Here is a 23071-nt window from a genome sequence, read left to right on the forward strand (position 1 = left end):
TTGGGGGCCCCACAAAGGCCCAGCGGGGCTTCAATCCCTCAATCTGTGGCTTGTACAGGGCACAGCCACAAGCGCTGGCGGGCAGAGGTCGGGCTTCAAAGCTCGCATTTACACCAGGAAAGTGAGAGGCTGCCAAGGACAGCACAGGCGCCTGCTCCAGCCTCCCAGAGGGCCCTTCGGTCTCCTGACCCACAGCCCAGGGGCACGATCACAGCCAGCCCAGGGGTAGGATCACAGCCAGCCCAGGGCAAGATAACAGCCAGCCCAGGGCAAGATCACAGCCAGCCCAGGGCAAGATAACAGCCAGCCCAGGGCAAGATCACAGCCAGCCCAGGGCAAGATCACAGCCATCCCAGGGACAAGATCAGAGCCAGCCCAGGGCCAAGATCACAGCAGCTCAGGTGCAAGATCAGAGCCAGCCCAGGGGCAAGATCAGAGCCAGCCCAGGGGCAAGATCACAGCCTGCCCAGGGGCAAGATCACAGCCTGCCATGGGGCAAGATCGGAGCCAGCCCAGGGGCAAGATCACAGCCAGCCCAGGGTCAAGATCACAGCCAGCCCAGGGTCAAGATCACAGCCAGCCCAGGGGCAAGATCACAGCCAGACCAGGGGCAAGATCACAGCCAGCCCAGGGTCAAGACCACAGCACGCCCAGGGGCAAGATCACAGCCAGCCCAGGGGCAAGATCACAGCCAACCCAGGGGCAAGATCAGAGCCAACCCAGGGGCAAGATCACCACCAGCCCAGGGACAAGATCAGAGCCAACCCAGGGGCAAGATCAGAGCCAGCCCAGGGGCAAGATCACAGCCAGCCCTGGGGCAAGATCACAGCCAGCCCAGGGGCAAGATCGGAGCCAACCCAGGGGCAAGATCAGAGCCAACCCAGGGGCAAGATCACCGCCAGCCCAGGGGCAAGATCGGAGCCAGCCATGGGGCAAGATCACAGCCAGCCCAGGGGCAAGACCACAGCCAGCCCAGGGGCAAGATCACAGCCTGTCCAGGGCCAAGATCACAGGCAGCCCAGGATCACAGCCAGCTCAGGGCAAGATCACAGGCAGCCCAGGATCACACACGAGCTGGAGGGTTACCACACACACATGCACTCCGTGGAGCAGAAGCAAGCACCTTTGTGTTTAAAATCCATTTAAAAACGTTTTTACAAAAAACATATTTAAGGACACAAAATAAATAATGAGCTAAGGCTGCTCGCAACACTTTGGTTCTTCCTGAAGAGAGACTGATAGGGAGTTCAGATTTGAGTGCAATGAAGTTCTGTGACCCCCAGACATGAATAACTGTTACAAGGACACAGGGGCAGGTGGCTGCTGTCCCTAAGATTCAGGGGCAGGGGTAACTGGGGTACAGAGAGAGAAGGCAGGAGCTGAGGCCAAGACCGGAGCAACCATTCCTCTGCTGAGCCCGGTGGTCAGGCGAACCAAAGCTCAGCGCGCCCCCCCCCCCCTCCCATGTCATCCCACATAAGGGCAGGTCTGGGGACTCTGTGGAAAAACGTTTTAACTCCAGAACTCTGTTACATTCACAACTTCAAATCCTAATGGTCCACTCAGCCTTTCATTCTTCTGAGGTTGATAAAATGAGTACCATTTGAGCTGGCTAATATCAACGTGGGTTTCAGCGCCAAGAGGACCAGAGGGGTGAACATGCGCTTTACACATACATACGTCATGGTATGTTGATACAACCCCTTCTCTGCTACTCGTAGGGCACAAAACTTGAGCCCCCCCCCCTGCAAAGTACAAGGAGAGGCTGCATCATACTCAGTCAAGAACTCTCAGGCCAGGGTACTGTGCTGAGGGCCCCCCTCGAGCTAGGGCCCCCGGACCGCGGGGCCTATTTTACGTCACTGAGACGGTACCTTGAAGTGATGGCGCTTTATTTAAAGGTGGTACAAAAGGGGGTGGTGATGGACGGAGCATCTGAGCCAATCAAACACTCACACCCAGTCAAAAGATCTGGGTTTGATCCATCACCGTTCTTTAGCCCACTCTGCCACCCCAGTTCAGACATGGCTATATGCAAATCAGTCTGACCCTGTGCCTCATGGGAACAGTCCAGCCCGAACTGCCAAGCCATGCCTTCCCTGTACCGGAAACAAGCTTCCGAGGACCGGTTTCTGGCATTCCAGCCGTCTTCAGCCCGGTTTGCTTGAATCCAGTGGCAAAGTGAGCAAGGGACTCACGTCTGAGCATACCCTGCCACACTTGTGGCGGCCAAAGCGGTACAAAAGGGGGTGGTGATGGACGGAGCATCTGAGCCAATCAAACACTCACACCCAGTCAAAAGTTCTGGGTTTGATCCATCATCGTTCTTTAGCCCACTCTGCCACCCCAGTTCAGACATGGCTATATGCAAACAAGCTTCCGAGGACCGGTTTCTGGCATTCCAGCCGTCTTCAGCCAGACTGAGTGTTTGATTGGTTCAGATGCTCCGTCCATCACCACCCACTGGATTCAAGCAAGCTGGGCTTAAGGCGGCTGGAATGCCAGAAACCGGTCCTCGGAAGCTTGTTTCCGGTCCAGGGAAGGCATGGCTTGGCAGTTCGGGCTGGACTGTTCCCATGAGGCACAGGGTCAGACTGATTTGCATATAGCCATGTCTGAACTGGGGTGGTAGAGTGGGCTAAAGAACGGTGATGGATCAAACCCAGATCTTTAGACTGGGTGTGAGTGTTTGATTGGTTCAGATGCTCCGTCCATCACCACCCCCTTTTGTACCGCTTTGGCCGCCATAAGTGTGGCAGGGTATGCTCAGACGTGAGTCCCTTGCTCACTTTGCCACTGGATTCAAGCAATCCGGGCTGAAGACGGCTGGAATGCCAGAAACCGGTCCTCGGAAGCTTGTTTCCGGTCCAGGGAAGGCATGGCTTGGCAGTTCGGGCTGGATTGTTCCCATGAGGCACAGGGTCAGACTGATTTGAATATAGCCATGTCTGAACTGGGGTGGTAGAGTGGGCTACAGAACGGTGATGGATCAAACCCAGATCTTTTGACTGGGTGTGAGTGTTTGATTGGTTCAGATGCTCCGTCCATCACCACCCCCTTTTGTACCGCTTTGGCCGCCATAAGTGTGGCAGGGTATGCTCAGACGGGAGTCCCTTGCTCACTTTGCCACTGGATTCAAGCAAGCCGGGCTGAAGGCGGCTGGAATGCCAGAAACCGGTCCTCGGAAGCTTGTTTCCGGTCCAGGGAAGGCATGGCTTGGCAGTTCGGGCTGGACTGTTCCCATGAGGCACAGGGTCAGACTGATTTGCATATAGCCATGTCTGAACTGGGGTGGTAGAGTGGGCTAAAGAACGGTGATGGATCAAACCCAGATCTTTAGACTGGGTGTGAGTGTTTGATTGGTTCAGATGCTCCGTCCATCACCACCCCCTTTTGTACCGCTTTGACCGCCATAAGTGTGGCAGGGTATGCTCAGACGTGAGTCCCTTGCTCACTTTGCCACTGGGTTCAAGCAAGCCGCGCTGAAGACGGCTGGAATGCCAGAAACCGGTCCTCGGAAGCTTGTTTCCGGTCCAGGGAAGGCATGGCTTGGCAGTACGGGCTGGACTGTTCCCATGAGGCACAGGGTCAGACTGATTTGCATATAGCCATGCCTGAACTGGGGTGGCAGAGTGGGCTAAAGAACGGTGATGGATCAAACACAGATCTGTTGACTGGGTGTGAGTGTTTGATTGGTTCAGATGCTCCGTCCATCACCACCCCCCTTAGTACCGCTTCATTTAAAGGTGGCGTGCATCATTTCCTATTCCACATCAGCTTCCAGGAGTAAACCCCACGTCCGTCCTCGCTCGCCCCCGGGAGTCCACGTTTTGGCCACTCATGAGCGGCGGGTCAGTGCCAGGCTCCTGGGAGCAAGCGATGTACCACAGGAAGTGGCCCGTCCCTCAGGGCGACCGGGCTCTGGCCACCTCTGTCCAGGCTTCCAGGGTCACGCTCATGAGGTACTGCATCGGTGGGCAGTACTGTAGGAGTAATTTAAACAAATGCCAGGCATGAAGGGTGGCAGGGGAGTAAGCAACAGTCCCGCCCTGCTCATCTTACATCGACACCTCTTCGGCGACATCACACTTGCACAAAAGAGAGTACATTGGGCCATATGTATCATACCAAATTGCGATCGCAAATGCCGAAATTCTCAGAATTTCGGCATTTGTGATTGCAATATGGCTCAGTGGTATGTATGAAAGCAAAACTGCCTCGCAAAATAAGGAATCGCAAAATTTGTGATTCCTTATTTTGCGATTGCATTGAAGGAATCGCAAGTTGCTATTCCTTAAATGCAATATAAGAAGCACAGAAAAAGTGCAGTTTGGCATTAAGAAATCGCAAATTACCATCAACTTCAAGTTGGTGGTAATTTGCGATTTCTTAGAAAAATGCACTTTTTTTTGCATTTTTCAAAGTGCTGTGTGGTGCACATACATGCCCTTAGGGCATGTATGTGTGCCACATGTGCACACATGTACATTTCAGGGGTGCAACAGGGTGTCCTTTTGACACCTTGGCACCCTTGAAATTGCATTCTCAATTTGCGATGCTCTAATTGAGAATCGCAAATTGAAAATGTCTTCCCATTCATTCCTATGGGCCTATACGCCCAAAGGAATGAATGGGGAGGTATTCCTTAATTGCGAAATGCAATTTGCGATTCGAAATTAAGGAATATGTAGGATTCGCAAAATTATTGGCAAATCCTACATACATAGCATTTTGCAATTCTCAAATAGCGATTCTCTAAAAACTGCTAATTGCGAATCGCAAAACCAAAGTTTCATACATTTGGCCCAATGTCCAGAACTGGACCCACTGTGGGCGGAGGGCACGGGGGGCTGCAGATATACAAGACACACTCTTACGTTCTTCATAGCAACGCCCAGTCCTCTGAAATGTAGAGGAAAATGGCCACCATTACAAGACCAGCAGGCACAGGATCAAATCTATAACGCCTGCAAAACAGTTCACGAAGGTGATCCCACCAGGGACAGCGGAGAGAGAAAGAAAATCTTGAACAACATTTGCCAAGTAGCTGTGCCCTTCACTGTGAAAGACTCAAAGTAGCTTCATTTACACGCGGCTTCCATCTGTCCCAAAAATGATACTATAGCTCCTTAAACACTGGTCTGGGATAAGCACTTCCTGAGTGTTTGTCACTCCTTCCGGTGACAACAGCTGGACTAACGCGAGGGGAGAGAAGCTTCTCTGGTCGAGGTGTTACCATGTATGTTGGGTCTGGGGTCTGTTCATGGAAGAGGGCTCTTCCATCAATTCTTGTTTGTAGGGGGGGAGGTTGGGGGGGCTGGTGCTGATCTGATGTCGAGAGGGATGCTGGGATGCGGTTCCAGGTTCTGGGAGCATGAGCAGAGTCGGTCTGCCTGCCGGTTGTTTCCTTCTTGCAATGTTTTGTCTCTAGTCTGGTGACATCCTGGTTCCTGCTCTGGCACTGCCCCCCGATGTGGTTAGGATGTCCCCCAGGCAAGCTGCTGTCCTGTTGTCGTGGGCTTTATGAGTGATGTTTCTGAGGGTTTTATGAGTGATGTTGTCGGGGTTTTATGAGTGATGTTGTAGGGGGCTTTCTGAGTGATGTTGCCGGGGGTTTTATGAGTGATGTTGTAGGGGGCTTTCTGAGTGATGTTGCCGGGGTTTTATGAGTGATGTTGTAGGGGCTTTCTGAGTGATGTTGCCGGGGTTTTATGAGTGATGTTGTAGGGGCTTTCTGAGTGATGTTGCCGAGGGTTTTATGAGTGATGTTGTAGGGGGCTTTCTGAGTGATGTTGCCGGGGGTTTTATGAGTGATGTTGTAGGGGGCTTTCTGAGTGATGTTGCCGGGGGTTTTATGAGTGATGTTGTAGGGGGCTTTCTGAGTGATGTTGCCGGGGGTTTTATGAGTGATGTTGTAGGGGGCTTTCTGAGTGATGTTGCCGGGGGTTTTATGAGTGATGTTGTAGGGGGCTTTCTGAGTGATGTTGCCGGGGGTTTTATGAGTGATGTTGTAGGGGGCTTTCTGAGTGATGTTGCCGGGGGTTTTATGAGTGATGTTGTAGGGGGCTTTCTGAGTGATGTTGCCGGGGGTTTTATGAGTGATGTTGTAGGGGCTTTCTGAGTGATGTTGCCGAGGGTTTTATGAGTGATGTTGCTGTGGGTTATATGAGTGATGTTGTCAAGGGCTTTATGAGTGATGTTGTCGAGGGCTTTATGAGTGATGTTTCTGAGGGTTTTATGAGTGATGTTGTATGGGGTTTTATGAGTGATGTCGTCGAGGGTTTTAGGAGTGATGTTGTTGGGGTTTTATGAGTGATGTTGTCGAGGGTTTTGTGAGTGATGTCGGGGTTTTATGAGTGATGTTTTAGGGGTTTTTATGAGTGATGTTGATGGGGGATTTCTGAGTGATGTTTCTGAGGGTTTTATGAGTGATGTCGAGGGTTTTATGAGTGATGTCGTGGTTTTATGAGCGATGTTTTAGGGCTTTTTATGAGTGATGTTGTCGGGGTTTTATGAGTGATGTTGTCGAGGTTTTATGAGTGATGTTGTCGAGGTCTTTATGAGTGATGTTGTTGTGGGTTTTATGAGTGATGTTTCTGAGGGTTTTATGAGTGAAGTTGTTGGGGGTTTTATGAGTGATGTCGAGGGTTTTATGAGTGATGTTGTCATGGTTTTATGAGCGATGTTTTAGGGCTTTTTATGAGTGATGTTGTCGGGGTTTTATGAGTGATGTTGTCGAGGTCTTTATGAGTGATGTTGTCGTGGGTTTTATGAGTGATATTTCTGAGGGTTTTATGAGTGATGTTGCTGTGAGTTTTATGAGTGATGTTGTATGGGGTTTTATGAGTGATGTTTTCGAGGGTTTTCTGAGTGATGTTGTCGGGGTTTTATGAGTGATGTTGTTGAGGGCTTTCTGAGTTATGTTGTCGGGGGTTTTATGAGTGATGTTGTCATGGTTTTATGAGTGATGTTTTAGGGCTTTTTATGAGTGATGTTGTCGAGGTCTTTATGAGTGATGTTGTCGTGGGTTTTATGAGTGATGTTGTCGGGGGTTTTATGAGTGATGTTTTAGGGGTTTTTATGAGTGATGTTGTAGGGGGTTTTATGAGTGATGTTGTCGAGGGTTTCATGAGTGATGTTGACAAGGGTTTTTATGAGTGATGTTGTCAAGGGTTTTTATGAGTGATGTTTTAGGGGTTTTTATGAGTGATGTTGTAGGGGGTTTTATGAGTGATGTTGTCGAGGGTTTTATGAGTGATGTTGACAAGGGTTTTTATGAGTGATGTTGTCGAGGGTTTTTATGAGTGATGTTGTAGGGGGTTTTATGAGTAATGTTGCCGGGGGTTCTATGAGTAATGTTGTCAGGGTTTTATGAGTGATGTTGTTGGGGTTTTATGAGTGATGTTATCAGAGGTTTTACAGTGATGTTGCAGGGGGTTTTATGAGTGATGTTGTCAGGGGTTTTATGAGTGATGTTGTCGAGGTCTTTATGAGTGATGTTGTCGTGGGTTTTATGAGTGATGTTGTAGGGGATTTTATGAGTGATGTTGTCGGAGGTTTTACAATGATGTTGTAGGGGGTTTTATGAGTGATGTTGTCGGGGGTTTTATGAGTGATGTTGTCGGGGTTTTATGAGTGATGTCTGGGGTTTTTATGAGTGATGTTTTAGGGGTTTTTATGAGTGATGTTGTAGGGGGTTTTATGAATGATGTTGTCGAGGGTTTCATGAGTGATGTTGACAAGGGTTTTTATGAGTGATGTTGTCGAGGGTTTTTATGAGTGATGTTTTAGGGGTTTTTATGAGTGATGTTGTAGGGGGTTTTATGAGTGATGTTGTCGAGGGTTTTATGAGTGATGTTGACAAGGGTTTTTATGAGTGATGTTGTCGAGGGTTTTTATGAGTGATGTTGTAGGGGGTTTTATGAGCAATGTTATCAGAGGTTTTACAGTGATGTTGTATGGGGTTTTATGAGTGATGTTGACAAGGGTTTTTACTAGTGATGTTGTCTGGGGTTTTTATGAGTGATGTTGTCGAGGGTTTTATGAGTGATGTTGACAAGGGTTTTTATGAGTGATGTTGTCGAGGGTTTTTATGAGTGATGTTGTAGGGGGTTTTATGAGCAATGTTATCAGAGGTTTTACAGTGATGTTGTATGGGGTTTTATGAGTGATGTTGACAAGGGTTTTTACTAGTGATGTTGTCTGGGGTTTTTATGAGTGATGTTGACGAGGGTTTTATGAGTGATGCAGCTGATCTTGATGATGACCCCAGCTGGAAGGGGAGCCGGTGTAGTCTTGACACGGATGGGGTGATGTCAGATTTAATCGAAGGCCTGCAATCCTATGCTGAAGCCTTCCAACTTTGCCTTCATATATTTCCTTTCTAGATATCCCATAAGCTTCACAATTCTGTCTTATGTTTTCAAAAAACATGTTGAGGGGAAGGAGAAGACATACTTTTGCATTAATTGGGATATGGAGACAGGATTGCTGGCCTTCCATGAAATCACAACTACATCCGGAAGCAATCAATGTATCACTACATGCAAATTATTAGCACTGTAACGAAGGCTAGCGGGGTGGAACAATATCCTAACAGCGACTACGGTGCAGAGTTAGGCTTTTTACGTCTCTTCTGCACTCATGTAGGTCTTGCTCCTCACGTCTTGCCATCAGGACACCATATTTACAGTCCCAGCTGTTAATGGACACAATAATGCATTCTGGGAGTAGTAGTCCTAGTTTACTCACATTGAACCTACAGGGTTTAACATACCTGACAGCAATGATACGGAATATGAAGTAATAGACACTGCGAGAAGATGTGATCACGTTGTAGAGTAGGGTACCAACCTTACGCTTAGTCTGTGGAGCTAAACATAGAACATGTATGTGCTGAGTCTTCATAGAGAGTGACCGTAGTCGCAAAGGTGCAGAGCTCCACAGGCGTGGGTCTGGGAGGCGAGGGGACGATACCAAGATACTAATCTGGCATAGATGGGATAGGGAACTCTAATGGGGGTCATAAAGATCCCGGTCTGATTAGACCCGGTGACATGGCAAAGGCGCTATTGGTTAGGGGCAATGGCGGCGAAGCTCTCTGAAAAAGATGCTGTAAGACCTCCTGAATTGTAGGGGATGAGACAACATAGAGTGAGATGGGACAGCGACCCCAGAGAGAACCCCTAAACTCTTTATAGAGTCCAGGGTTGGCATAAAATATGCCTTAAACAATTGATTCTGTATCTGGGACTCTCTATAGCGCCAACATCCCATTTCAAGAATCAGGACCAGAAAGAACATTTAAAAAAAAAAAAGAAAGAACAGCTGTTTGGCTTGAAATACTTTTTACGTTTTCTGATTGGTTTGCTAGTCACATATTCAACAAAAAATATTCTGGTGTAGGCTCAAGGAGGCGGAGTTTGTGTCCTACCGGAAGGAAGAGCCGCTGCGCCGCGCAGGGCTTGAAGAGTTTCTTCCAATCGCGCGCGCTCCCCACTGAGAAGGTGATTGGGTAGGTGCTGAATTCAAACTTGAGGGTGCTGGACTTTGGCCACAACCGCAACTGCAAAATACACAAAAGAAAAACACATGAAAAGCGTGATGATTCACAAAGCACATTGCGCAGTGTCCTCTGGACAGACCTGTCCTTGGGAGAATGAAGATGGACAACTCTTTTAATGAGGACATTAATAATCTGTTTAAGTATTACATCAAACATAATGAGAGGAACAAAGGTCTCATTTAGCCACAAAATAGCTTTTCAAGCAAGAGCAAGAAATGCACCATAATTCTGTCCATGTGCGCCCTGATCTGAAATCATAAGCAACAACATGAAAGGGAGGTTCCCAAAAATCGAACGGACCAGTAGGTTCCGAAATTAACAATTGCCCACAGAAAAGCTGATATTCTTTTAAATAATTTTATTTTCATTTTTGCTTATAAAAAATTCATAATTTCAGTAAATCACACAACATATATAATGGATACAGCGTTATCCCAGAACTCAAAGAAACATTAAAAACATTTCTGTAGACTCATTCATCCATGCAAAAGACATATCAGTCATACTCATACAACAAAACATTCATGTAAATATCAACAACTACGCAAAAAACAACCAGACTCTCATCAGTCAGACAGAAAAAAGCGCCCTGATCTGAAGACATGACATGCAGTAGAGAGAGAATTCATTATCCAGCGGAAGATCCTCCGAAGGTGGTGCGTCTACGGTGGACACTTTCCTGCACAAAAACAATCACCTAGATATGTTTTACGTTTCTATGTGTGCTGCAAAATGCAGCTCACATAGAACAAGCATTTGCAATGCAATAGGTCTCGCATTAGGAAAGTTTGAGCTATTGGTCTTGTAAATGACAATTTTTTTATTTATGTGTTGTTTTTGAAAATAGCTAAATTAATAGCTTTGTCATTTACAATGCCAATAGTTAAAACTTTCGCAAATGTGACACCTATAGCATTTGTAATGCAACATGTTTTGTATTTACGTGACTTAGATGTATTGATATTACAAATAACAATGGCTTTTAATTTTTTTAAATAATTAATACTTAAATAAAAGTGATTGTAATTTATAATGGCAATAGCTTAAACTTTTGTAAATAACTTTTGTGAAGATTATGTTCAGTGTATTTAATGTGACGAAAATCCAAGAACAGAAGTGAAATATTAACATCTTTTTGTGACATTTGTAATAAAGCTTGAAACATTGAGAGAACATATTTGAACCAGTGATGCTGTGGTGGTACTGATTGATGCTGTGGTTGCACTGAGTGATGCTGTGGTTGCGCTGAGTGATGCTGTGGTTGCGCTGAGTGATGCTGTGGTTGCGCTGAGTGGTGCTGTGGTGGTGTTGAGTGGTGCTGTGGTGGTGCTGAGTGGTGCTGAGTGGTACTATGGTGGTGCTGAGTGGTGCTGTGGTGGTGCTGTGGTGGTGCTGAGTGATGCTGTGGTGGTGCTGAGTGGTGCTGTGGTGGTGCTGAGTGGTGCTGTGGTGGTGCTGAGTGATGCTGTGGTGGTGCTGAGTGGTGCTGTGGTGGTGCTGAGTGATAATGTGGTGGTGCAGAGTGGTGCTGTGGTGGTGCTGAGTGGTGCTGTGGTGGTGCTGAGTGATAATATGGTGGTGTTGAGTGATAATGTGGTGGTGCTGAGTGGTGCTGTGGTGGTGCAGAGTGGTGCTGTGGTGGTGCTGAGTGATAATGTGGTGGTGCTGAGAGGTGTTGTGGTGGTGCTGGGTGGTGCTGTGGTGGTGCTGAGTGGTGCTGTGGTGGTGCTGGGTGGTGCTGTGGTGGTGCTGAGTGATAATATGGTGGTGCTGAGTGATAACGTGGTGGTGCAGAGGGCAGAAAGGCACAAAAAACGAGTCTAACGGAGGGCATAAGGGCAGAAAAACAAGGGAAAAACAAGTCTAACGAGGGCAGAAGGGCACAAAAGACAAGTCTAACAGGGGGCAGAAAGGCACAAAAAACCAGTCTAACAGAGGGCATAAGGGCAGAAAAACAAGGGGAAAACGAGTCTAATGAGGGCAAAAGGGCAGAAAAACAAGGGAAAAACGAGTTTAACGAGGCCAGAAGGGCACAAAAAACGAGTCTAACAGGGGGCAGAAAGGCACAAAAACCGAGTCTAACAGAGGGCAGAAGGGCACAAAAAACGAGTCTAACACAGGGCAGAAAGGCACAAAAAACGAGTCTAACAGAGGGCAGAAGGGCACAAAAAACGAGTCTAACAGAAGGGCAGAAGGGCACAAAGAACGAGTCTAACAGAGGGCAGAAGGGCAGAAAAACAAGGGAAAAACGAGTCTAACAGGACAGAAAGGCACAAAAAAACAAGTCTAACAGAGGGCAGAAAGGCACAAAAAATAGACACACAGTACTCTCTCAGCAAACAGTGCACAGCGGGCCCACGCATGCGTGTTGCCAAGATGTGTCTCTGGAGGGTGAGCTGGGGCCGTTGGGAAATGCAGATACAGAGGAGGGGATGTCACTCTGCATGAAGCACCGTGACAGCTAAACAAATGCATGGATGCATTTAACGAAAAGCCCCGGTATTATAAAGGACAGGTCTTCCTTGCGGCCCATCTTTGTCCTTTCCCAATTCATTCAATCCCAGTTCAACATTAATTTGCATAAAAGATCAGTGAGCCGTATGCAGGGTGGCATGATGCAAGAAACTGTGCACGCACAGGCTTGCAATGCAGCCACGGGTAACTCCGGAGATGGCGAGGGTGGGAAGGAAGATATTCTGCAAGCAGCTCTCACCTCAGCTAAACGCTGCCACAAACAAGCTCTTGGCATTGCTGTGGGGGGCGGGGGAGAGCATTCCTTTAAAGTGTGAAGCAGGGGGCGGGGGAGCGGATCCCTTTGAAGCACGGCCTCGCGGCCGTGAAAGTACCACGCATGCCCCGACCTTCCCTCACGACGCTTTGTACTGGGTCAAGAAATGTGGATAGGTCTAAAAAAGGAATACTTTTTTTTTTTACACCCACGGGTTGTTTGCCACACCCTAGCCCTGTTTTAAATGACTTTCAAAATTGGGGTGACATCAGGTTTGACTGACATAAGTACTGCTTCTACATTCCAATTATTCCAAAATGTAGCCAAGTACAACATTAACGAAGATACAGCCCCCTGTGCGTGATTATGATGCGGAAATGGGGGGTGGTGGGGAAGACTTTAGAGTACAACTAAAAAGCGCATGGGAGTCAAAACCTAATCTACCAATTCACTCATGCACACCCATCAATTATTGTTACCACGGCACGGAAAAAGCGAAATGCGACAAGCTCTCCCGAGTATTCAGACCTGTGAGGTAATACGCGGTGTAAATTCAATAAGAATGCTTATAGGCGGGATTGTCCATATCCCATAACTCCGTTGCTGCCAATACGTTGCAATATCCGGTGGGACAGGGCATTACCGATATTAGGGTCATGTATAAGGCTACTTCAGAGTGCGCGCTGCCGTTTACACGTCAGAGGCATCCACAGAGGCTCACTGACTTAAACAAGGGACACCTCTGCATGCTCCCCTCACTTCCATTGGAGCAAGGAAGTTAATGATTGCCAGAGCCTAGTCGACGACCTGAAATTGTTGTTCACTCTCCTATACCGTGCAAGGAGTAGCTGATTAACCCCTCGCTGTAGCATAGTTTGATGGAGCTTTTCTGTTTCGGCTGAAGAGAGCTGCCAAGGGAGTGATTACCAAGCAGTTCTCCTTGCCATTAGTGGAGATGGGGAAGCAGGCAGACAGTTCTGGCGAGGCAGGTTGGGCATCACAGTGATCATGGAAAGGTCGCCCTGCAGCAGCAGCCAGGGAATGGGCACAATCCACGCCTGGGAGGAAGAGATAGGAGCAGCCATGTCCAGTCACACTGTCCTGATAAGCGAGTGTGCTGACAGGAGGCCTGATTAAACTGGCAGACTTGCTTCAAAACGTCAGAAAACAGCACGAAGGGGCCGAAAAAATGTCGGATGTATGTGCTTCGGGAAAAATGAGAGGCCAGGGGGTGTAGTTGAAATGTCCAGCCTGCACACACCAGCCCACCTTTACCACACTGCAGCTTCCGCGGCGCAAACCTTTCTTTTTAGTGGTCGCTGGTTGTTACTAGGTGTGAGGTCTCTTACACAAGTAGCCAGTGGTAGTTTCCTTGAAAATTGCTTTTTTGCATGTGTTTCTGGGTTATTCTTGTTTGGTACGGACTGGTAACTTTTGTAGAGTTAAAGGATGAAGTCTGTTGTCGGTTTCTAAAGGGGAGGCTTGTGGGTGTTTTAACACGTGTTGCCCTCAATTAATGCAGCCGTGTAGGCGCTAGGCTGCTAGCCATTTGCTACCGCACAGGCGTGGTATTGATGCAGACACCAATGAATCAGCTAAACATATTAAGGAGTTGCAAGAGATGGTCTATTGTTTTTAAAGCGTTATTCACCATTTTCGTTTGACATGTATAAAAAAACCTGCTCAATTTTAATGCTGTGTTTGTTACTCTTTTAAAAAGGGACACTACATATTTTTTGTTAATTCCATATTGTAGGAAATAACACGGCCTTGTCTCTGATGTGCTTAAAATTGCAGTGGGTTTGACGGATCCGGTGATGGCAAAAGGAACAACTGCTCGTATCTGAATAACAAGCTCGTGGGCAGCAACCGCAGGGGTGTTAGGGGGGGAGGAGAAATGCAAGACATGGCCTGGCGGCCGTGAAAAGTGTGAAGCAGGGGGCGGGGGGGGGGAGAAATGCGAGACACAGCCTGGCGGCCGTGAAAAGTGTGAAGCAGGGGGCGGGGGACTGGATGCCTTTGAAGTGAAGCTCCGGGAGGCAGGCGGCTCGGTAAAAAGCGCGTGCATGAGCACATGCACTCAACGTAATCCGCGATGGTTTCAGAGCTTGGATGAGCCTCTATACTCTCGTCCCATTATCGCTTGCGCGATTAATAGGACGAGACCTAAAAATGAAAATGAGTTGTGCCTCCTTATGCCTCCCTTGGGGAGGAGTAGGAATCTGACGCATTCCCAGGTTTACAAAACCTTGTAAATCTGGGAATGCATCAGGTCCCGTGGGTGTTACGTGGGAACACCCACAGCAACACCCATGGAACGCCCCTTTCACACAGAGTAATGCGTGAAAGGGGGCCATATTTACCAGGTCATGAAAAGCCACGCAGGGTGGCTTTACACGGTCTTGTTAATATGGGCCGCCGTCACACTGTGCTTCTGAGCTTTACAAAAGTGAATCTGCGGCAGTGTAAAAGTGCTGCAGGAGCACTGTAAATTTGACTCGTGGTTTTTGACACTGCCCCAGAGTTACAATATAGCGCAAATCTAGAGCAGCGCCAAAACTAACGCTTTCCCAAAGCCAGCGTAACGAGGAGAAATGTCTTAATTTCTCCTAATTTTACCACTTACTCTGTGTGCTGCATTCTGAATGAAAATGAAATTTTGCCTGACCAAGATGCCCCCTACTTATACCCTATGTTACATGTATGTGCATGTCACCCATGCATATTTCTCTTAGTGGCCTGAATCACAAGGCCTCTGCAATCACGTCCTGCATTAAGGTGCCTGTCATCAAGTTTCCCAAACGTTAAGCTAACATGAAGGCCCATGTATTTGCATTGTGCACTTAATAAATATCGTAATGAACCCTTTTTGTGGTTCAGCCTGAGCCACTTTCTGAATTAAGTTACGTATCCCTGACCTCGCATACTTCTAGCTCAGCCGAAAAGGGCCCAGCAAGGGTTGCCAAGGCAGTGTTTTGCAAAAATAGTTATCTGCTTGTTGTACGGAATCACATTCCTGCCCGGTTAACAAGAATAAACAGAAGCCGTCCGTAGAGATAGAGACCTAGCCTTCCTGTCTCCGTTTAAATGTAATTACAGTACTTGCATCTGAAGAAAGCTCACAGCCCCCTTGCAATGCACAAAGAAATATATGCCCTTTCTGTCTTTTAGTGATGAGCAACCTTTGCTTCAGATAATACATCCCCGACTCAAGATATCAGATAGTACCAGATGTGCTGGTCGCCCTGACACTGAAGGTTCTCTACTAGACTTAAAGTCAGCTCCCCCCAGTTACACGTCAATTGCACGTCATGATCCAGTTGCGTGCACAAGTAGGGCAAAGTTCCAGCCTGCCATGTAACTCCTCCTCTATGTAGCCACCCACCTATGACCCACCTATCACACACCTATCACTCATCAAATGTACACCCTCATGCACGCCCACATGCTCTTATCTCTTTCTTTCTTGCTCTGCCTCGAGCGTTCCTCCCTATGTACAAGGAGAAATGTATATATATGATTTTCAGAGATTAATTGTTAGAAGACCCTTCCTGAACCTCAGTGGTGAAGGAACAGATTCTCCCTTAACTCGAGTTATTGGAATAAAGCCCTTTTAACTTGGACACCACGGACTCTCTGCCTCTCATTTGATACATGCTAATTGTTAATGCCTAGAAATTATGCCAGGGTAATATTTTATTTACCACATTAATCTGGCGCCCGAATACAGGGACTATCCCTTTCCCCACGCGCCGGTGACGTAGGTACAGCTCTTGCCCCCTTCTACAGCCGTGACGGACTTCAAAGTGCGCACCAGCAGGACTTCCTGCTTACTCCCTCAGGCCCACGGAGGAGACGGACTGTGACCAGGCGTCCACACGAGGCGGTGAGGATTGCGGATCATCCCAACCAGAGCCCACCCGTGAGAGAGCAAGGTCTGAGGTTTCCGAGGCCCACCTTTTCCAAGGCGCAAGCTTAGTATCGAGTTTCCGAGGCCTTCAAGTTTCAAGTTCTGTTTCCCGGTGAGTACCACTATGGGGGATGCATCAAGTTCAAGACGGGTTCATTTTATATGAACACGGTAAAGACGGGTCCACGGTAACACGTGGGTACGGTAAAGACGGGTCCACGGTAACACGTGGGCACGGTAAAGACGGGTCCACGGTAAAACGTGGGCACGGTAAAGACGGGTTCACGTTATTCGTGAAAACGGTAAAGACGGGTTCGTTCACACGAGCACGGTCAAGACGGGTCCATGGTAAAACGTGGGCACGGTAAAGACGTGTCTCATTTTTGAGACCGGTATGGTTGTACTGTATTCCAGTGCATATAGTTTTTCAAGTACATGTTTAGTTCTCTGTATTGGTTTAGATCATGTTTGTTTTAATGTTATGATGTTTTAGTGTGAATGATTGTTGATTGTTTCAGTCTATTTTTGTGTATTGTATTTCCATTGTGTTGGTTTCAACATGCCACTGTTTTCAAAATTGCGTCAGATAGGGACCAGAAAAGGTATACTAGAAGAGTCAGTTAACATCCCGCCCAGAGACACACCTGGTCATTGTATGTATAATAAGCATGGGTTAGACGCCATTTTGTTTTTGGATTTCTGGGTAGACTATACAAAGGACTTGGAGGAGAAATATAGATGGCCTATCTCGGGAACATGGGATCCTGAATGCATTATGAGAGTAGAGGAAGCGCTATGGAAAAAGAAGTCAAGACCCTCTCAGAAAGATGCCATTGAATTGTGGCGCAAAGAGTCACATAGGAGGATAGAGAAAGAATTGAATAAAGCAGATAGAACTAGACAAGCAGGGGAAAAAGCCAAAGAAAAAGAACTACGAGAGGAGGGGGAACGGGTCATTACAGAACAGACTGACAGAGATAGAAATGCCGTCATTACTGGTATTTATCCCGTCCTGTCAGAAGAACTAGCTAGAGTGACCACCTCAGAAACACCCAGTAGGTCACGAACGCCACCACCTGTACCATTTAGAGTATGTAGAGTAAAGCCGACAGCATCAGAGGCTTTTATTTCCTCCTATCTAGAAGAGCCCGCACCAGACTACGTAAACGCAGATTTCCCTCTGCCCCCATCGGCCAGATAAGTTTACTGTGGAGTTCCTTGTAAATAGCTCCTTGTAAATATGGTTTATGAAGAGCATGTAATTATTATGACTTGTTGAGTTTCTTGTGAATATGGCTTGTGCAGAGCATGTTATCATTACGTTAGGCAGGAGAGAGCTGGATCTCTTTCAAGTGCTTGAAGAAAAGGTTTTGAAGATGTGCGTACGTGTTATGTGATAACGTGGAGAAATGAGTTCATGACTTTCCCATGTACTGCAGTCATTGGGGAATGATTGTGCTTCAGCTGCCAAAGGGTTAATATCTTGTATTGAGAAGGCAGTATTTGGTTTAACATGCTGTTTAACATGCATGGTTATGTGAGCTGACACTAAAAGTCAGTGAGTGGTGAGATGAATGATGGTTTGATTTAACTTTTTCATTGGTTGCTGGGTCTGCCTATGTGCTTTGTCAGCTTGCTGACTGAAATGGTAACATTTTGCATGGAGAGTATAGAAGTGTTCATTTAATATTCTATCCACGTATTCGTGTGGGTTTGCCTTGGAACACTTGATTTAATGTGTTTGACTCAGAGGTCGGTAAAGTTGTAAATAAATCAGTCGGATTGAGATAAGGGTTTGCACAGAGGGTGCTTTAATGTTTTCACGACTGAGGGTTCCTTTCAAAGGCACGGTTGAGAAGAAAATATAAAACAGACCCATCATAGAATGTGCTTTTAATTAGTGTAATGCAACCGTGTGTTTTTTTAAAATAGAAATGTGTTCTACAAACTATACATTATTTTCCCCAATGCAAGCTGCCCTTTAGAATAGCGTGTGACAGTTAATCCACTCAATTAGGAAACATGTTTTTTTTAAAAAAAAGATGAATCTGGCCCTTTTAATAGGTAGAATAGGAGAGCTTGCACACTTAATTATGAAAATCTTGGTTATGCAATGCAAAATTATGGTGTTTCACATGTTATTTTCAAAAAGTAAAATGTGGTGTGTTTCCATGCCATGTTGTTCTGTTTCTTTTTCCTTTGCAGCTAGTATCAATATTTTATGATATAATTATTTTAAAATGCTAGCATGTGTCTAAACTACGAAATAAAAAAAAAAAGTCCTTATTAATTACTGATTTTAGGATGCTTTTTATCACGTTTTAAATTTGCTTCAGTTAAGTTAGAGAAAGTTGGTTAGCCCTGTGGCCTGGGTACAGATATGTTTTGAATTACACAGAATGTGTTTTTCGACCTTGAGGTGGCCTGGCTCCCAGGGAAAGATATTTTGTGAAGGGAGGGCTTTTCCCTCTTGGAGAGCCGAGCAGTGCCTGTCTTGTTGTTATTGGCCATACTCCAATTCCTTTCCGCGGAAGAAATGTTTATATAAGGTGGGGGTCAAGTTGCTCTTCCTTACAGTCAACACTGGAAGCTTCATTGACTTCATGAAAGTGCATGCTTGCAAATGAATAGTTTTTCCCTCGTAGTGTAAACAGAATAATTGGCAGGAGTTTCGCTCTTGCAATGAGTCCTAGCATTTACAGTCAAGCATTAGAAAGACAGCTGGACAGTATTTACATGCCTTCCAACACAGCACTGATACAGTATATAGACGACATCCTGATTGCAACACGATCTGAACCAGACTGCGAAAATGCATCACTGACAGTTTTACACTTTCTGACAGACAAGGGGCACAAAGTGTCCCCTTCAAAGCTGCAATTCTGTGAAAAGCAAGTGGTGTACCTTGGACACTTGCTTTCCAAGGAGGGTGGACAGCTAACACAACCTTTCACAGCCAAAGACACAAAAGGAAGTACGTGCCTTTATTGGCCTCACTTCATACTGCAGGCAATGGAGTCCCCAGTATGCCTTTCTAGCCAAACCACTCATACAATTGACAAACTCAGGAAGCAGCCACTCCGACTGTCCTCCCTTGGACACAAGAACATACCTTGGCATTTGAGGAATTAAAAAGAGCATTATGTCAAGCGCCAGTTTTAGCGACTCCATGTTACAGTAAACCTTTTATGCTTTTCGTAACTGAACGAGATGGAACAGCGTTATCTGTCCTCACACAAGATCAAGCAGGAAAACACAAGCTGTGTGCTTATTTTCCTAGTACACTAGATCCAGTGGGCCCAGGCTCTGCCTGCGTGCCTGAAATCAGTTGCAGCAACAGCCCTAGCCATAAGACAAAGAGACTCAATAGTGTTGGGACACCCTCTGACAGTACAAGTACCACATGCAGTAGAGGTTCTCTTAAACAGGACACAGACACAACACTTGACTGTAGCGAGACTGACAGGATATGAACTGACATTATTTCAGCCACACATAGAGATCAGACGTTGTAATATTCTGAACCCTGCAACACTTTTGCCCTCAAGTACAGTAAATGCACCACCACATGACTGTGTGGAAATAATGAATATAGTGACGAAACCAAGACAAGACCTGACAGATATTGCACTTCCAGACCCTGGCCTGATACTCTATGTAGATGGATCATGCATGAGAAGGAGTGCAGGAGAGTTAGTAGCAGCATGGTCCGCTTATTCAAGCCCTGTCAGAAGCAATACATTATCCTATAGCCATAGCTATCCTGAAATGCAGAGCTCATACCAAAGTTACAGACACCATTTCCCAGGGTAATGACCTGGCAGACCGAACAGCTAAACTTACATCCCAGACAGCCCAGACACCAACAGACACGACAAGGACAGAGGTACCATTACTGACAAAATGCATGACAGTCAGGGATCCTTCTCAAGATGTACTAGACATACAGACACATGCCACTACAGATGAGATAAAGAAATGGACTGAACAAGGAGGGGTCCAGACTGACCAAGGTTGGATGACTAAGGGAAAAGGTACATGGTTTCTTCCAGATTCCAAGCACATGCGTGCAGCAGCGAAACAGAAAGTACGAACATGTATGATATGTTGCCAGCTCAATCCAGGCAAAGGCATTCCGGTGGAACAAGGCAGATTTCATCCTCCTGACCACCCTTTTGAGGTTCTCCAGATGGATTATATCCAAATGGACAGATGTAGAGGTTACAAGTATGTCTTAGTAGTAGTGTGTGCACTATCCAAATGGACAGAAGCGTATCCAGTTCCAGATTACACTGCTGTGACAACAGCCAGGCAATTGGTGCGCGAGTTCTTCCCCAGATATTGCCCCGTGTCATCTATTCAGATAACCGGCAGCCATTTTCCTCTGAATTAATGAAACAAGTGTCTCTTCTGTTGGGTTATAATTGGAAGTTCCATTGTGTAAGACACCCCGAAGCAGCAGGCCTTGTAGAAAGACATAACCAGACAATCAAAACGAAACTAGCTAAGATATGTGCAGAAAAAGGCGTGGATTGGATGGTAGCCTTGCCGGTTGCCCTCTTTTACATGCGTATGGTAGCTCATTCCAGAACAGGCCTATCTCCGTACGAAGTGGTTTTCGGTAGACCGCCAAATATGTGGGGTACGCCTATGCCAAAGAAAATTACTGATGTTGACAGTAACATGCTGACAGATTACCTGGCTTCCTTGATGTCTGCACTACTTTCTTGTCGTTCACAGGTTGCCGCCGCCTTCCCTGACAACACCCAGGTCAAGGAGCATGCCATATCACCAGGCGATTTTACCCTCATCCGGAATTTTGACCGATCAAGCCCCCTTGAGCCACGTTGGAAGACCCCGAAGTTGGTGCTACTGACCACGAGGTTCGCCGTGAAAGTGGAAGGACGCAAGGGGTGGATCCACGCGCAGCATTGAAAAAAAATACTTCGGACAATCTGGAACATTAAAGACTATAAACAATACAGACAATAAGGACAATACAGACTTTGCGCCGCCTTTGCTAGAAAAGACTCCACAGCAGGAGTATAAATCTAAGTTAAGATCTAGTAAGTCAGACGTAGTTTAATTGTCTAAGTCCACTCGGTGGTGAATCGGTTAGACTAGATTTCTGACATGTATAAGATCACAGACAAGAATAGCAAGAAAACCCAAATGAAAGCTAAGTACTGCAAGATATTACGCAGTAGATGTATAGTTACTTTGATCATTCTTTTTATTCTGTGCATTGTTATAATCTGTGTCAGTTTATTACTACATGTTTTCTTTCCTCCTTTTGCTTCACATATGCACTCTTCCAGTAACAGCACTGTAGAGCATACATTTAGTGAACTGCCACCTCATGAATTGTCATATCGACTTGCACTACGTAACAATACATTTATTCGTATGTTACACCATTCTCACCAGACCAGCAATGCAACTGACTGCTGGGTATGTGGCCAACTGCCCCCTTATCAGAAAACGAAGGGAGTTCTGCCATTCTATCCTTTACCGTTCTCACACAATGGTTCATGTGGAGCATGGTTTGCTTTAATGACCTCAATAGATAGAAAGTACATAGCTTATCCAGGTGGCTGGATATATGGAAACTTGAATAAAGTAATGAATAAGGCATGCTTCCCAGACGAAAAAGGGTTTCCCCAAAGGAAAGGAACTGATCTAGAAAATGAAGAGTATGAGCAGGGAAATGCATCCGTTAACTTTATAATGTTAAATGTTCAGCCCAAGCAAAATACAGGTCCACCGTTTATTTCAGTCCTGCCAGCAAAAGGTGATTTATGTGTCAGAAAGAAGGGCTCAGTACTCATGGGACACAGCGAGTGTAACGCTGTGGTAGAGTTTGATGATAAAGGACAGTCTTCTTTCAAAACATCACGCCATACCTATTTCATTTGCGGTCAGACAGCCTATGTACATCTGCCCTTAGACTGGGGTGGGACATGTTATATAGCGTTCCTGCTTCCACCCGTTTTTCTAGCCCCATCCAATTATCATAGAGATTCACGACTAGAACATGTTAGACAAAAGAGGAAGACAGATACCTCAGGGATTGATCAGACTGAAACAGCTTGGGAGCAATATACAGATTTCAACAAAGGATTCTTTTTCTTCATAGGTCCCGTCCAAAACAGTAAACTGATACGCAAGTTAACAAGGACTCTTGAAGCAGTAGTGAATGTGACTGCATCTGCCCTGGCGAACTTGACCCAGGAACAGTCTGCTATTAGACTTGTCGTTCTTCAAAATCGCCTCGTTCTAGACGTCATCTTGGCGGATAGGGGCGGAGCCTGTAGAGTGATTGGCTCCACTTGCTGCATTTTCATCCCAAATAACGCGCCATCTGTGTACGCAGCAATAACAAGACTCCACAAGATTGCTCATGATATACATCAAGACCCAGGCACATGGACTTTGTCCAGTTTGCTCTGGGGTGTAATATCGGCATGGGGATGGAAAGTGGTGTCGTTCCTAGGACTTATACTACTTATAATATTTGGTTGCTGTCTCTGTCTGCAGTGTGGCCCGGCCATTTGCGGCCTGTGTGCAACTGCATGTGTTCCACATCCACGTATACAAAGGATTAAAGACGAACAAATGATGCTGTATGATCAAATATACGGTCTCATGAATATAGATGTATCCTGAAGGGTAATGTAGGGGACAAGGAGGGAATGAGGAAAATGAAATTTTGCCTGACCAAGATGCCCCCTACTTATACCCTATGTTACATGTATGTGCATGTCACCCATGCATATTTCTCTTAGTGGCCTGAATCACAAGGCCTCTGCAATCACGTCCTGCATTAAGGTGCCTGTCATCAAGTTTCCCAAACGTTAAGCTAACATGA

At 46.4% G+C, this 23071-nt stretch overlaps 1 protein-coding gene across 1 annotated transcript in view; it reads right to left on the reverse strand.

Moving 5' to 3' along the window:
* GXYLT2 (glucoside xylosyltransferase 2) overlaps window positions 1–23071 on the reverse strand; it is a 211710-nt gene that overhangs the window by 35559 nt on the left and 153080 nt on the right. The window contains exon 3 of the mRNA XM_078661877.1: window positions 9434–9565. Within this exon, the coding sequence (XP_078518003.1) occupies window positions 9434–9565 (132 nt within the window). The remainder of the gene's footprint in view (window positions 1–9433; window positions 9566–23071) is intronic.

Source organism: Lissotriton helveticus, chromosome 9 (genome assembly GCF_964261635.1).
Source record: "Lissotriton helveticus chromosome 9, aLisHel1.1, whole genome shotgun sequence".
Taxonomy (NCBI): domain Eukaryota; kingdom Metazoa; phylum Chordata; class Amphibia; order Caudata; family Salamandridae; genus Lissotriton; species Lissotriton helveticus.